This window comes from Sesamum indicum, linkage group LG10 (assembly GCF_000512975.1).
Source record: "Sesamum indicum cultivar Zhongzhi No. 13 linkage group LG10, S_indicum_v1.0, whole genome shotgun sequence".
Classification (NCBI taxonomy): domain Eukaryota; kingdom Viridiplantae; phylum Streptophyta; class Magnoliopsida; order Lamiales; family Pedaliaceae; genus Sesamum; species Sesamum indicum.
In genome coordinates this window covers 16,394,917-16,408,706 of record NC_026154.1, presented here as the reverse complement: position 1 = coordinate 16,408,706, position 13,790 = coordinate 16,394,917, and the positions used below count along the sequence as shown (strand labels likewise).

Genomic DNA, 13,790 nt, shown 5'->3' with positions numbered 1-13,790 from the left:
AATCTTCCTACTACCCTTTCTTTCTTTTTTATTTTTATTTTATCACTTTTTGCCCATCTGAATTTGATGAATGCAATAATAGAGTATCACTGTCTGGATTGCTAAGATAAGCACATTCACAGTGCTTTTCTTGGGACCTTATCATTTAATTCACACAATGATTGACACTAAACACATTACTATTTATTCTTAGATCTCTTTTCAGATCTCTTAATCTTAGTAACAAATCAAGACAATCAATTTATTTTCATAAATTTTATAAATGAAAATTTCCAGATTAAGAAAATACAACAAGAACTAGCAGAAAAATTAATAGTAAGTCCATTTTACCAAGTAGATTTAGTACTTGATTAATGGTCAAATTAGGTAATATTTTTTTTAATTAATTAATTTTTCACAAGGTATCTATCCATTCGTCTTATTAACTCAAGATTAAAATTAAATAACGTTGTAATATGAATTGATGAATATCAGGGTCTAAATAGATTACAACAACTAGACTAGCCCGATAATTTTTAGAATTTCTACTAAAGTTGTTTTAGTGAATCCGGTACTCATCATGGTAACTTCATTTTTGATGATAAACGATATGATGTGGATGATCATCCTAATTCATAAACGAAGCGGACCCCAGTTCTTGTTAGATGGATAGAAGAAAATGAGATGAGGATGATCATCCTACCTAATCCATAACTCATGAGGTCCTCCCTTCTTTCGCATATCCATAACCTCAATTATTTTCACGTCCACATGTTAGTTGGAAATTGCAATCAACAATTTAATTGACAGAAATTTTTCAAGCTTTTGTAGATTCAAAAAAGAAATTGTTTGAGATAGCAAAATTATTTAAAATCACAACCAAAAGCATGTTGAGATGAAGAAAAAGAGAAAATAAAACAAAAAAAGTCAAAATTTTCTACTATAAAATGATATTGCATGTGGCGTCTCACGTTACATATACATACACATATGTATATTCACTTATGTATTTAAGTAAATATTGTATACACTAATATGTATATTAGAAAGTATTGTAAATCGAACAACAACGAGATAAAATGGCAAAAATTGGCGAAACTTAGTCTATTTTTAGTTTTTCTTTATATAATTATATTTATATCCTTTATCCTAAACAATTGAATCAATTTACACAGAAAAAAAAGAAAAAAGAGAAAAGAATCCAGTTTTCTTCCCCTCCCCCCCACTCCTTCCCCAATCGCAGGCCCCCTCCCTCGTCCCAGTCCACGCCACGGCCATCTTCCCCCTCCATATTAGAATTGTTTATACATAATATATATATATAAAGTAAATATATATATATATATCTCATATATATATATATGAAGAGAGAGGAGGGGGCGAGGAGGGGAGGGTGACGGCGGCAGCATGGGCTGAGCGAGGGAGGGAGGGAGGGGTGGGACGGGCGGGGTAAGAAGAAAGGTTCCAATTTTGTTTTTCTTTTCTTTTTCTTTTTTTATATGTTTTGAATTAATTTAATTGTTTATGACAAAGAGTATAACTGTAATTATTTAAATAAAAACTAAAAATGTACCAAAAGGGTATTATGTCTATTTATTTTTTTCACAGGGCATTTTTTGCTAACTTATTTTTTATATGAGATTTATTTATTTATTTTTTTAGAACACAAAGAGGTAAATTGTTTTTTATCCATAAATTTGTAATTTCATTTTTATTTATAATTACTGATAGATAAATTCGGTTATTGATGGGTGTGATAAAGTCATAATGTAGCTATCATTTTTATTAGAAAATAATAATGATAAGATACACAAAGGATGCAAGCCGTACATAGTGAAGTTGAGAAAATGGTTGTGATTTTTTGTGAGATATATCTCATCGACTCCATTCGACCAAGTCATTATACTTGATTATACGAATAATTTTCTCATCAAAAATATATATACATATATATGAAACACATATTACTACTCTAAAAGTGATATCATATCACCTACAATTATTAAATTTCCTTTCTTAATTAATATATTTTGCACGTCATGCCAACTACCATCATCTCATATCTGTCTTACCAATCACATAATATTCTAAAAAAAATACGTCTAAACCAAATTAATTCTATCTCATTTTTTTCTCTTATGAAATCACATGCAATCAAGACTAAGACGTGTTAATGAATTATAAGAAAGATGCTCCAAGAAAAGGACAGGAATAGAGAGGAGGCCCATGTGAGCTGCCATTTTGACAAGTCCGTGTCCACTACGACTCTTTTGTCCGCACTGACTCAACTAGAATGTCGGTTTGGTTAACCAAAACAATTCCAGTTCCGTTAAAATCTCATTCTGCCCATCCCAATGCTCTCCAGACTACTGTAATTGTAGTAGTACAAGTGCAGCAAAATCCGTGACCATCTACAGGGGAAATTGCACTTTTGGGTCCACACTATAAAAGATGTTCCATTTTTTATCCCATTAAACACATTTTATCGCATAAACTAAAAAATTATAACACTTGAAACCAAAAATATTATAATTTTTTCTCCTATAGAACCAAATATGCTATAATTTTTTTTACGGGACTAAATGAGCCAAACGTAAAAACCATAGAACCACAAACACAACATCCTATATCATGTGGGGACAGAAAGTGCAATATTCCCCCACGTACCTCTTCATAAACACCACTCTAGTAAATATAACGCCACACTTGTTTCTTACGCTCGGAAAGAAACTCTCAGTGGGATTTAGAACCGATCACCTCAACCTAACAAAGTACACCTTGCACTAGGATAAATTAGAATATCCAACCTAACGCACCAAACCAAACACGGTCTTATAAAAACAAACACACCACAAAAGGCTAAATACTTGGGGAACAAAAGACAACGCACGCGAAACACATCATGTGCACTGCCTTAGACCTTAATATTCCGGGCGGTGATAATTTATTTCTCCACTACGCATTATTCAGGCAGCCCACCACCTTCTATATCACTCGGATAAGTTGCTGCCCTACCAAAAAGGGAGACCAGATAGGCTTAGATATTACAATACAGCTTCTCCTTTAATATATAGACATTGACACTAGCTTTGTGTCAATTGCATATGCCAGACAATGATCCATCATGACACTGCAAAAAAGCAACCCAAATCTTCTTCAAGACACCCCATCAAGAATACAGATTGCTTTTACTACAAGGGAAAATGAGTGGAGAAGAAAATTCCAAAGCTAATGAGAGGTAAAATGATTTCCCCTTGATGGTTGGGAGGAAAATTTGAGGGTGTGGCAAACTTGAGTTCCCAGTGCTGCTTGTACAAAATTTTTTAAGAGTTTTGAGCATTTGCATTCCCCATCTTTTGGGCACGAAAATGGAGGGAAGAAGGAAATAAGTTTACCTTCAGCCAAAAATGGAGTTACTGAAACCAAGTGTAGCAACCCCTCATATTTTCGATCCCATCTACACCAAATACAAACACATTTGCAGCTCTGAAGATCGAATGTTTCTTGTGTTCAACATTCCTTATGTTCTGCCTATATGCACCAAATCTATTTCACTGAGGAGTTGGATTTCTTTTCATATTTCCTGCAGATCATCAAAATTTAAGTGCCTGGATAACAAATAACCTAATGTCAGAGGAATAAAGCATAAAACTTAACTTGCCTTGTCAGAAAATTATGTTTCAAACCATCTTTTAAGCTGCTTGGAGCCTTGCTTCTTGTCATCAGTTTGAATAGAGTCGCTCCCTGAAAATTTGGATCTGTATTGTTCAATCAACATGTCAAGTCTATCCACCACATCACGCCCCACAGGATCATTCTTTTTACTCCATTTTCTGTTCCTTGGACCATTGCCTTCTTTCAATTGTTCAGATCGATCATGTAATATCGTTCTTTTTCTTGCTTCTTTGCTTTCTTGCTTATTAAAAATATTGGCTGAACCTCCATTAGGCAGAGTCTCGTGACCACCAGCCTGCCTTCCTTTCTGCTGACCTGTAACGTCTGGCTTTGATCTTTTTAACTTTTTCTCTGATGAAAAACCCCCTCTTTCAAAACCTTTCTGCTTCTTGGTAAACCTGCCTCCTTTGGGAGCAGTTCCTTCACTAAGTTTGTTCTCCGTTTCCATCTTTTCATACCCCGAAGTTTTTGTTGATGCATCATCATCTCTGGACTTGCGCTTTCTTGATTTCATGATTGCATTAGAACCGGCTTTGCTTAAATGGTCATTTTGCTGCAAATCCTCTGTGCCACTGTTAGAAGCCTGCTGCTGAACTTGCAGCTTTTCTTGCCGAAGCTTCAGCTTCTGGACATTATCTATGGCAAACTCCACAATAGGCCGATGTTCAGGATCAAAAGTATCTGTATACCATTAAGAACTCTGCATCAATTTCAGTAGCATTTTCATTCTATTGAATAAACGCATAAAGTTGGCTTTTGATCCAAGCAAAATGGATGAAGATCAACCCAGGAAATGACTGGGCTGTAGCAAATGGAACCAATCTACAATAACAGAACCAAAGACTATAATTTGCTTAAGAGACACTGACCAGGATTATTGTTGAGAACTCTCAAGGCCACAAGTGCATGTTGATGCTCTGTGAACTCTAAAAAAGCTACTCCACGTGGACGACTTTTTTGGCCTTCCTTTCCTTTTTTTGAATCTGTTAAGATCTTTATCTGCACATGCATAAAAAGGTTATATAAAAAAACTCTTTCTATCAATAAACAATAAAAATAAATCTGATGAAGTATCCTTAACATTAGAAATCAATTACAATAAACCATATTCAACCTGCCGAATTGAGGGTTTCTGCTTTGTGGCACGGGAAATAACTGCATCCATAAAAAGTCGTCTAAGATCGTTTTCTTTCATTGTCTTTGGTACATTGTATACAATGAGCCTTGTCCTTGATATACGAAAGTTTGGGGAACGGAGCTTAGCCATCTTCTCTTCATGCAACCTACATGTCGTCAGTAAGAATAATGTCAAAGAGTGGTAAAACATGTGAAGACAAAAATATCCAAAAGAAAAAAACATGTCAAAGATGGACATCAGCTAGTTGAGGGTTTTAAAATAAACAGTTGTTATAACACTCTTCCATAGCCTCACATCCATCAATCACTTCAGAAGACATTGTTAAGACTTAAGAGTGAGCGGCAACAACTGCATATCCAGAGCTTTGCTATGCTGGCAAATGGCCTCATATCCAGAGCTCTGTTATGTTGGCATATATTCATGCTTTACATTTGGAGCTGGCCAATCCTATGTCTTTGATTTTCAGACAAGGAGCAATAATATCCAATAATGGCATATATACCAGATCATCAGTAAGTTTAAGAGGACGATAAAAAAGTAACAGTCTTAATTGTCGTACGGTATTCAACCATAGCATTTCTAATTCCATCGTCTAAATAAATTGACCAACTCAAAGTAATAGCAGCATATGAGACATTAATAAGAATCCATGTGAGGAAGTGAACATAATGACAAGGACTTCCTCTGCAAATTACGTACTTCTTTCGTTTTGACATATCACTGGCGGAAACTCCTTCTGCAGCAGGCATCCCTTCTGTGATAAGACCCTCCTGTTAACAGATGACAAAACATAAAACTACATGTAAAAGTTATGTCCCAGCATAAACAGGAAAACTATAAATACCAACATTATAACTCTCGATCAATAGATCAGATGCATTTTAGTTAATATATAATGACAAGAAATGAGAGAGAACTAGGAGATCAACCTTCGCAAGGTATAGGTTGCGATGGTCCTGATCATCTTTTTTGGCCTTCTCCAATGCTTTATTGTGAGCTGATTTCTTGTCCAAAGCTTTCAGCACTTTCACAGCTCGGCCTTTTATTAATATACCCAGACCAGCAACAGAGTTGGCCGCTGAAAATGCAGCATTGGCAGCATCCAGTGTTGTAAACTTGAGAAATCCAGTTCCACGTGGACGTCTGCAGAAATATGGAAGATGCCCATAGAGTCAGGATAATGTGTGAAGCATGTAAAACACTTTGAAAGACACACATCCTTACTTTGTGACTTGATGAAGCACCGGTACAAAGGACTGCACTTCTCCAAATGCAGAAAAACGTTGTTTCACTTCTTCACAAGTGACATCAAAAGGGAGATTGCTAATGAAAATAGTTCTCTGCAACTCATCTTCTCCTTGATTTGACTTGATAGTTTTCTGGTTTCCTCCGGTATCACTCACTGTGGCTGCACCATGGGTGCCGAATGCATCATATGACTTTTTTTCAACTGGCATAGCTTCATCATCAATGTTTTCCATTGGCAGTACGTCACTTCCAGAAACATTTCCAGAAGATGATGAAATGAAGTTCTTCAGTACATTTCTTGCAATCTCAGCCTCTTCCTCAAAATCAACTTCAGGCTTACTCTCATTTTCATTAACCGGATCTGATTCTGATTCATCTGTCATATCATCACTATCATGTGCTTCTTTTGATTTTCCAACTGATTCCACATCATAATCTTCCGATTCGCTGCTACTTTCATCATCTCTCTCCTGACCTATATCCAGAACATGAAATCGAAAGATAGTATCAAACAATTATCAAGGAGATCTCCTAGATGTCGAACTACACAGAGAAAAATAGCTATGCGCAACCTTGCGTGACAAGTAAACAAACACTTTCTCGAATCTGATACTCTCCTACAAATATTTTTTCAACATCACTAGATAAGATAAGAACAAGGTTCTAGCTAATTAAGTAGCTAGTATAGAACAAGAGTAAGGACATCTTAGAGAAAATCAACAGAGAGTAAAAACTAAGTTAACTTCAAAGAAGAAAGATAAGAGGTCAAATACCATCTCCTACGGCAGCAACATTATTATTTCCAACTGTATAAATCTTCTTTGGAACAGCCCAATCAACAGCAATTGGTCTTTTACCAAACTTTTTCCCATTTAAGTTCTTGATAGCCTGCATAAGAACAAAAACTCAACCATATAGCAATGGTTCACTAACACAAGTAAAGCTTAACAAATGCTTCTAAGGCAGTTAAAAGTTTTTCTGAATGCAATGCAATGAGTCTGCCCATGAACAGTAGACTTCATACTGCACTTATGTCTGGAAGAACGTCCTAACAACCATGCTGCAAGCTATTCATGAAAAGGGGTATAAGTTCTTTATTCATTTTCTAAATCCAAATATGATACAATATTTTTGCTCCATACACAAGTACGCCCCAAAGTATAATTGCGTCAAAATCAGTGAGAAACCCCTTGAGAATAAGCACGCCTCTCCCCACATGGGCATTATTGCTCCTGTATCAAGATGCTCCACATGCGTATTGGTTTCAGTATCAAGTGAAAACTTTGACAACCAGGCAGACCATGTTCTTTCCGCCAAACACCTTTTATATCCCTTTCTTTACAATCTTCAGTATGATTTTCTTACACAAAATTGGAAAAGAGGACAAGCTAATTCCTATGGCTAGTGTCCACATTACCATAGTACCTAGTGTCAAGTTATTTCCAGTAAAACATATTCAGAAAATATGCAACATACATTTTCTGCATCTTGCTTTGATGTGAACTTAACAAATGCAAACCCTTTAGATAACCTGCAAAATGCAAACAAGAAGGAAGGAATTAGTTGAACATTAGATGCAGAGCAATTAAAGTATTGATTAAAATATCAAAGAATTACCCAGTTTGAGGATTTTGAGGAATAAACACATCCCACACGAATCCTACAGCAGCAAACATATCTCTTATCTCGGCCATTTTAGCCTGCAACCAATAGCCGATAGAGTGAGAAGAAGCAACTTCCATGCTTAAAACAAAACCTCCAAGAAAATACTATTGAATCATGTAAACATAGTGGTGATAATCACATCTGAAACTAGAAATTCTAAAGAGAAGGATGAGAACCTTGAACGGAAGATTTCTCACAATAAGTTTCCACTTCTGAGTTTTAGAGCCCTGGGCAACACATTCAATGGTAAAAATGATTAGTTGTGAAACTTTGTGTTAATTAACAAAAGGTAGACTTCAGAACAAACAAGTACATGTCATTCAAGGACTTAAAGCAATCAAAGCGACGGTCAACAACAATAAGAGTGTGAACCAAAGATTACAGAGCTTAAGCCCCTTAATCAATCAGTATTGTTATCTAAAATTGATTTTTTGACTTAGATTAGAAGGGTCGTTGTGACAATATTTGGAGTTTTGAGACTTTTTAAAAAGAACAAAAAGTTGACCAGAAAAAAAGGATAATGAAGAAATTGAGATTCAGATTTTTAACTCAAGAAGTCAAAATTTTGAGCAGTGTTAAGGGGTAATGTTGGATAAAGACAACAACACAATTTGCATAAACTTAGTTATATTTAAGCATGATAAGATCTTAACTACAGAAACCAGATTTTTTTTTTCCCTTTTATTAAATACAATGAATGAGATATTTCTACCTCTCCACCAAGTTGGCGTGCCCAAACAGATCCCCCCTGTATCTCTTTTTGGTGTAGTGCTGCAACACACTCACGAGCTGATTTTACACTTGTATAAAGTACAGATGACGCATTCTTTTTGCATCCATCTTGAGCTAGCCCTAAAACTCATATACCTCAGTGAGTATAATAATACCAAGTAAAAGCATTCAATTCTTCAAGAGCATATGAACTGGTAAAGGTAAGATGCAGCAAAAGTCTAAGTAGAAGCTAGAGCTCTTACTGAAATACTAATCCTAAATTAGGCAACCATACAAAGTTTAATATGCAAAAGAAAATAGATTACTAGGTACTGATAAATCTGAAGCAGTCCAAATAGGTAAGCATGATAAGATGCAAATACAACTAAAGAGTATGGTAGGCAACATGATGAAAGTGCCAGAAACCTTTGAGAATACGCAGAGTAGATAAAAATATGCAGATGGTAAAAGGATTATCATCAATGTAATAAAGAACCAGATAACTGAAGCAAGAGTTTCCCATAGGACAAAAAACGGAAAATTCTGATACAGTCCAAGATGGTAGGTGGAACTTTAAAGGCAATAATTGTCAAATGCCCATGCACCCAGTTGGGGAAGTTTTGAGGATTTTCTGAAATTTGGGAGAAGCAAGCTGGTGCACCAAGCAGTCTTCTAAACCCCACAACTTCAAATTTATAAATTTGTCGCTGACTAAAGTTTTCATAAATAAATAGTTTTGCCTCAGAAGGCAGAAAAATAACATGAAAACAGAGGTTCCAGCACATCACATTGCTTCATCATTGGATATTCTGTAAAAAAAGATAGTCTTTGTAGCGAATTTTATAGGTTGGTGTTCCAAAATAGTTGTTTAAATGTCTTTACCATGATGATCAAGTTCTTCCTCTTGAAGAGGGTAAGTGACAGAGCACACTGTACCAAACTCCCTAGCCAGACGATGAACTTCCTCGGCCATATCAGCATTAAGAAGGCCACCAAATACAACTGTCTTAGCAACCCTGTTTACCATGACGAATAATTTATATGTTAGATCAAAATAACTAAACAAAGGACAATGTGCGAATGATGTTTCAAATTACAAAATATACCTCAACAAATTAAATAAATCAAATTTAATAGCAAAACTAAACTCCAGCCAATAAAATGAAAGCCAGAGAACATTCTTTATCAGCGCTGCGGAGAAAGTAACCATAAGTATTTGCGTATGCGGTATACCTAATGCTACTATAAGATGCCCGCACTATTTTTATATTATGGATATCAAAAAGAGGAAATTGAACTTGGGGATACAAAATATTGTAAACTAATATTTTAAACATTAAGGAAGTTCCTAAATAGATCCAGGTAGGCACTAAATTGCAGTCCTCAAATTAACGAAGTTATAAGATCAAACAAAAATCAATAAACAAAACAACTAAAGGACCCAAAGAAGACGAGATCCATGATTGGACTTTAATCTCAAAGATGGCTATTGATTTAAATATAACCCAGCATATCATAAGTTGCATAACCAACATAATTAGGAAATATAATGACAAGAGTGGTCGATATGGCATCTGAAACAGCACCTTTGTTTTTCGATATTCTTCCCTTCATCAAGAAGACCAGTGGAAACAGCCGTTCCTTTTCTTTTATCCCTTGACTCACCTAAACAGTTTTCAATTAATACTTATTAAGTTCAATGTATGAATATACAAGCATGTATATCTCAGCCTTCCAGAAGCAAGAACCTTTTGCTTTAATATTTGAAGACTTGTCAATTTTGTCCACTGCAGTTCCAACAGCCTTGTCATTCTCTGTATGGCCAGCATCTTCAGATTGAACTAATAGATACAAGACGTGAGGAAGCAAAACATGGTCGTAACTTTTCCAACATGAGCATACAGAGGAGAAGTGCATGGAAAAAAGTTATTGTAACTTCAACCATGAAATTTACATATGCTCTAACAAGTGGGAGGATAGAAATAAGGGAACAAGTTATACAATGACAAACCTTCATTTACTTTTCCTCGACGTTGCTCAAGTGGAGCACGGTGTGTGGCTTGTTTGACAACAACCTTTCTACCTCCAACAGTCGACCCATTCTTCAGCTCAATGGCACGTTTAGCATCGTCAACAGCAGCACTATATTCATATTACAGATCCAACATTAGCACTCGCACTGCTGGTAAACATCCAGATGGTGATGCAATATATGCAAACTTAACTTACAATTGAACATAGCCAAAGCCACGGTGTTCAGTAGACCCTGACACATAAACAAATAGCAAAAGATGCACACACTTAGAACCGAAATAGCAAGCCAGCGGCAAGGAAGAACCAAACTACCACTCAAATCCAATATAACTAGTCAAAAACACAATTCCCAAAGTATCATGTTTCTCAAGTTTTATCAGCAATTACAACAGCTGGGGAAATGGAGACTTGTTTTTAAGATAAAATACATAATTATCCAATGCCATCCTCAAGTAGGAGTTCATGTAAGCATACCCTTCTTCATGACCATAAAGCACCTTCTTATTGGTCCAACCTCACTGAAAACTTCTTCCATCTAAAATATAAAAAGAAACAACAAAACGTCAGCATTAATCTTACTTGTACAGACTATTTGTGCGTGAACTTAGTAACTGTTACATACAAGCAGCGAAAAAAACACACTTGCTCTGGGCGCGCAATCACACAACGCACACAACATGTATCAATAGAACGATGTCTACATGTTTACTCACAGCAGAAATAGAAATACCCACACAAAGAGTATATACAAATACACGCATGCACACACTCAGGGTGGAAAGATTGCCTGAGAGTTGGTGAAGGAGAATGGCAAATTTGCAACAAATACGGTAGACGGGGAGTGCTCATTATCGGCACCGGCGTTCTTATCCTTCCTTTTTCCCATCGCCACTTAACAGTTCGAAAGCCCTCTTTTGCTGGAAGAAATAATCGGAACTACGTTTCAACAAAGGAATTAACAACTTTTGTCCATTTAACCGTAAATAATTGGACACCGATTTGGTCGGCCGGCGGAGCTGTCCCGTCGTAGACGCCGATTTTCTGGTGGCAAGGATTTATACGGGGGTTTTATATAGGGTTTTTGAAATTTGGAAGGTACACACTCCAACGGGCCATTCTCAACATGAGCCCAGCAAATACAAAACCCAGCACACCTACTAGTAACACTAATAAATCTCGATACCGAAATCGAACGGCTCCGAGGCATTTCGGCCAAGTTCCAAAAGTATGGATCCTGAGCAAAACTTAATTTGGGCCTCAAAGGATCCAGTTCTGACCCGTATTAACCGGATTTTTTCAGTCCGATCCTACAAACCCACAGGATCCGGATTAAATAATAGTTGAAAATCGTAATACATCCGAATTTACTCAAATTTTGGATTCATATAGTCACCATGTAGGGTTATAATATTTGGGGGGGGGAAATAATATTTCAAAGTCTGTAGCCAAATGAATTTTATACCCAATTAAATAAAGACAAGTGCCAATAATATATTAATTTTTAATTTTTATTTATATTTTAGAATTTACTAAATCAATTCATAGTATAAACAGTCAATTGAATTGATATCTTAATATATATAATGTCATCAAATCAATGACCGACAAGTGTCAAAATAAAATATTTCGGCCAATCAAATTATGTTTCACAGTCAAAGATTCCAATCTGATCCGAGTCGAAATTCACGCAACCTCTCTACCCTAGTCAGAGACGAAAATGATCATTCAGGTTGTTCGAGATCGCTACATCTCCCCAACTAATGTACGGGCCCTTAAAAAAAAAAGAAGCAAATCGTTAGGCTTGCTGGGGTAGCCCCCAACTAAAACCCTCTGATGCTCAAGTCAGTGATGGTATCGAGGTCGCCAACAAGCAGGACGCTAGAGCATAAGCGAGCTTAAGCGATCTAAGTAAAGTATTGGAAGTAATTAATATCTAACCATAAATGTACTGATTAAGGAGTATTTATAGTGTACGAGGGGGTTCAGTTGTCCAATAGCCGTCCGCCACGTGTCCCGAGTTATTCGGGGCGGGTCGCTGGACCCAAACTGTTAAAAGGATGCAGACCTTCTGGATAAATTTGCAATTTGAAGCCCTTGATAGGCAAAATAGTCTTTTTTAGATAAAATTAAGGTTATACTTATCATTACTCCCCCACTTCTTCTTAGTGTGCTGAGCACGCTAAGAGAAGTGAACAGTCATCATATCAGAGCTTTTGGATTCTCTTGCTGTTCTTAGCATCCAGCCCTTAATCTTGGCACGTTTTTTCATGGTGTAACACCTATAAATATGAGGATTTGACCTCAGCCCTGCTACTCATCTACGATCTGCTTCTTCTAAGTGCAATCTACTACCTCTAGGTGCCATTTGCTTGCTTGGTACCTTCATTCTCAGGTATGTACTTCCTTGCGACCTCTCCTTTCCTTTTAATTACATCTTCCTTGCGAGCTCTCCTTTCCTTTTAATCGGTCCATCTTCTAGGATAGATATAAATGATGTAGAAATCGTAACCCCCACTATGACCATCGAGAAATATGAAACAATGTTGGCCAACAAACCCTAGCTTAGCATTGAAAGTACCTTACAGATGATTGCTACAACGATTGGGAAAAAATACCATATCCACCAAAATTTTGAAATCATTCTTCCTTCCTCTTTCGATCGAATGCACCAACCTCCTCTAGGTTGTTGTCCCATTTTGTAATTCATCTTGACGTAGGCTTGTGCTTTCCTCTTTCACGACTTGTTGCCCGTATATTATCTAGATTAGAAATATACCCTATGCAATTAGCTCCAAACTCTATTTACCATATACTTGCGTTTATCATAGTCATGAACCATATGGGGATTGAACCCGACTTTGATAACTTCTAGGCTCTTTACAAATTCACGACCTCAAAGAGGTCGAGTGACCAAGGCTTTTTCTATCTCACTGCACTTTCATAGCTAATTTAAAATCAAATGTTGGTCCATGGAAAGACAAATTCTATTTTATTCGCTCCCCACTTAATCAAGCTTGGCCTTTTCCTTGTGAATGGCATACCTCAAAATCTGAACCCAAAACTCAAGGGGGGGTTCTAGATGACAACCTGATTAATAGGTTCGCCCAACATCAGTATAAAGCTAAACAGCTCGTGACGAAGAACGCCTTGAAGTTAGCCGGTCTCTGTGTTACATCCCTCCAAGTCCATGGCTCTTTAGGTGATTAGTCTTCTCCTTTGTTCCCATTATGTCGTTTTCATATATTGTGATTAAATAATTTCTCTTGCAGATCGCATTATCATGGATGCTCGTATTGCGAAAAGACTTCATGCAAAAAAGGCTAAGCGACCAGTCATCGCT

At 36.5% G+C, this 13,790-nt stretch overlaps 1 protein-coding gene across 5 annotated transcripts; it reads right to left on the bottom strand.

The window, feature by feature from the left end:
• On the bottom strand, positions 2,559-11,561 carry LOC105172908 (RNA-binding protein 28). 5 transcript variants are annotated; one of them, XR_848686.2, is made up of 20 exons: positions 11,238-11,336; positions 10,925-10,985; positions 10,646-10,682; positions 10,428-10,558; positions 10,165-10,257; positions 10,003-10,081; positions 9,299-9,432; positions 8,418-8,557; positions 7,882-7,932; positions 7,658-7,740; positions 7,517-7,571; positions 6,814-6,928; positions 6,017-6,515; positions 5,722-5,935; positions 5,492-5,562; positions 4,769-4,937; positions 4,524-4,653; positions 3,641-4,335; positions 3,375-3,562; positions 2,559-3,109 (listed from the first exon to the last, which is right to left on the bottom strand). XR_848686.2 is itself a non-coding variant. In XM_011094521.2 (19 exons), the coding sequence occupies exons 1-18, from the start codon at positions 11,334-11,336 to the stop codon at positions 3,653-3,655; spliced, it is 2,844 nt and encodes a 947-aa protein (XP_011092823.1). In that variant the 5' UTR covers positions 11,337-11,561; the 3' UTR covers positions 2,559-3,562; positions 3,641-3,652. The 5 variants fall into 5 exon arrangements, 3 of the variants coding, with proteins under 3 accessions (XP_011092823.1, XP_011092824.1, XP_011092825.1); XR_848687.2 differs by having other exon boundaries at positions 3,375-3,549; XM_011094521.2 differs by having other exon boundaries at positions 2,559-3,562; positions 11,238-11,561.

What these genes read in the sequence shown, in the direction of transcription:
- LOC105172908 (XM_011094521.2), bottom strand. Translation starts at nt 11,336, where the DNA reads ATGGGAAAAAGGAAGGATAAGAACGCCGGTGCCGATAATGAGCACTCC. An exon ending in GGAAGAACTTGATCATCATG is followed by an intron (nt 8,558 to 9,298) that starts GTAAAGACATTT and finishes TATGAGTTTTAG; the next exon opens with GGCTAGCTCAAGATGGATGC. An exon ending in CAAAGCAAGATGCAGAAAAT is followed by an intron (nt 6,929 to 7,516) that starts GTATGTTGCATA and finishes GTTCTTATGCAG; the next exon opens with GCTATCAAGAACTTAAATGG.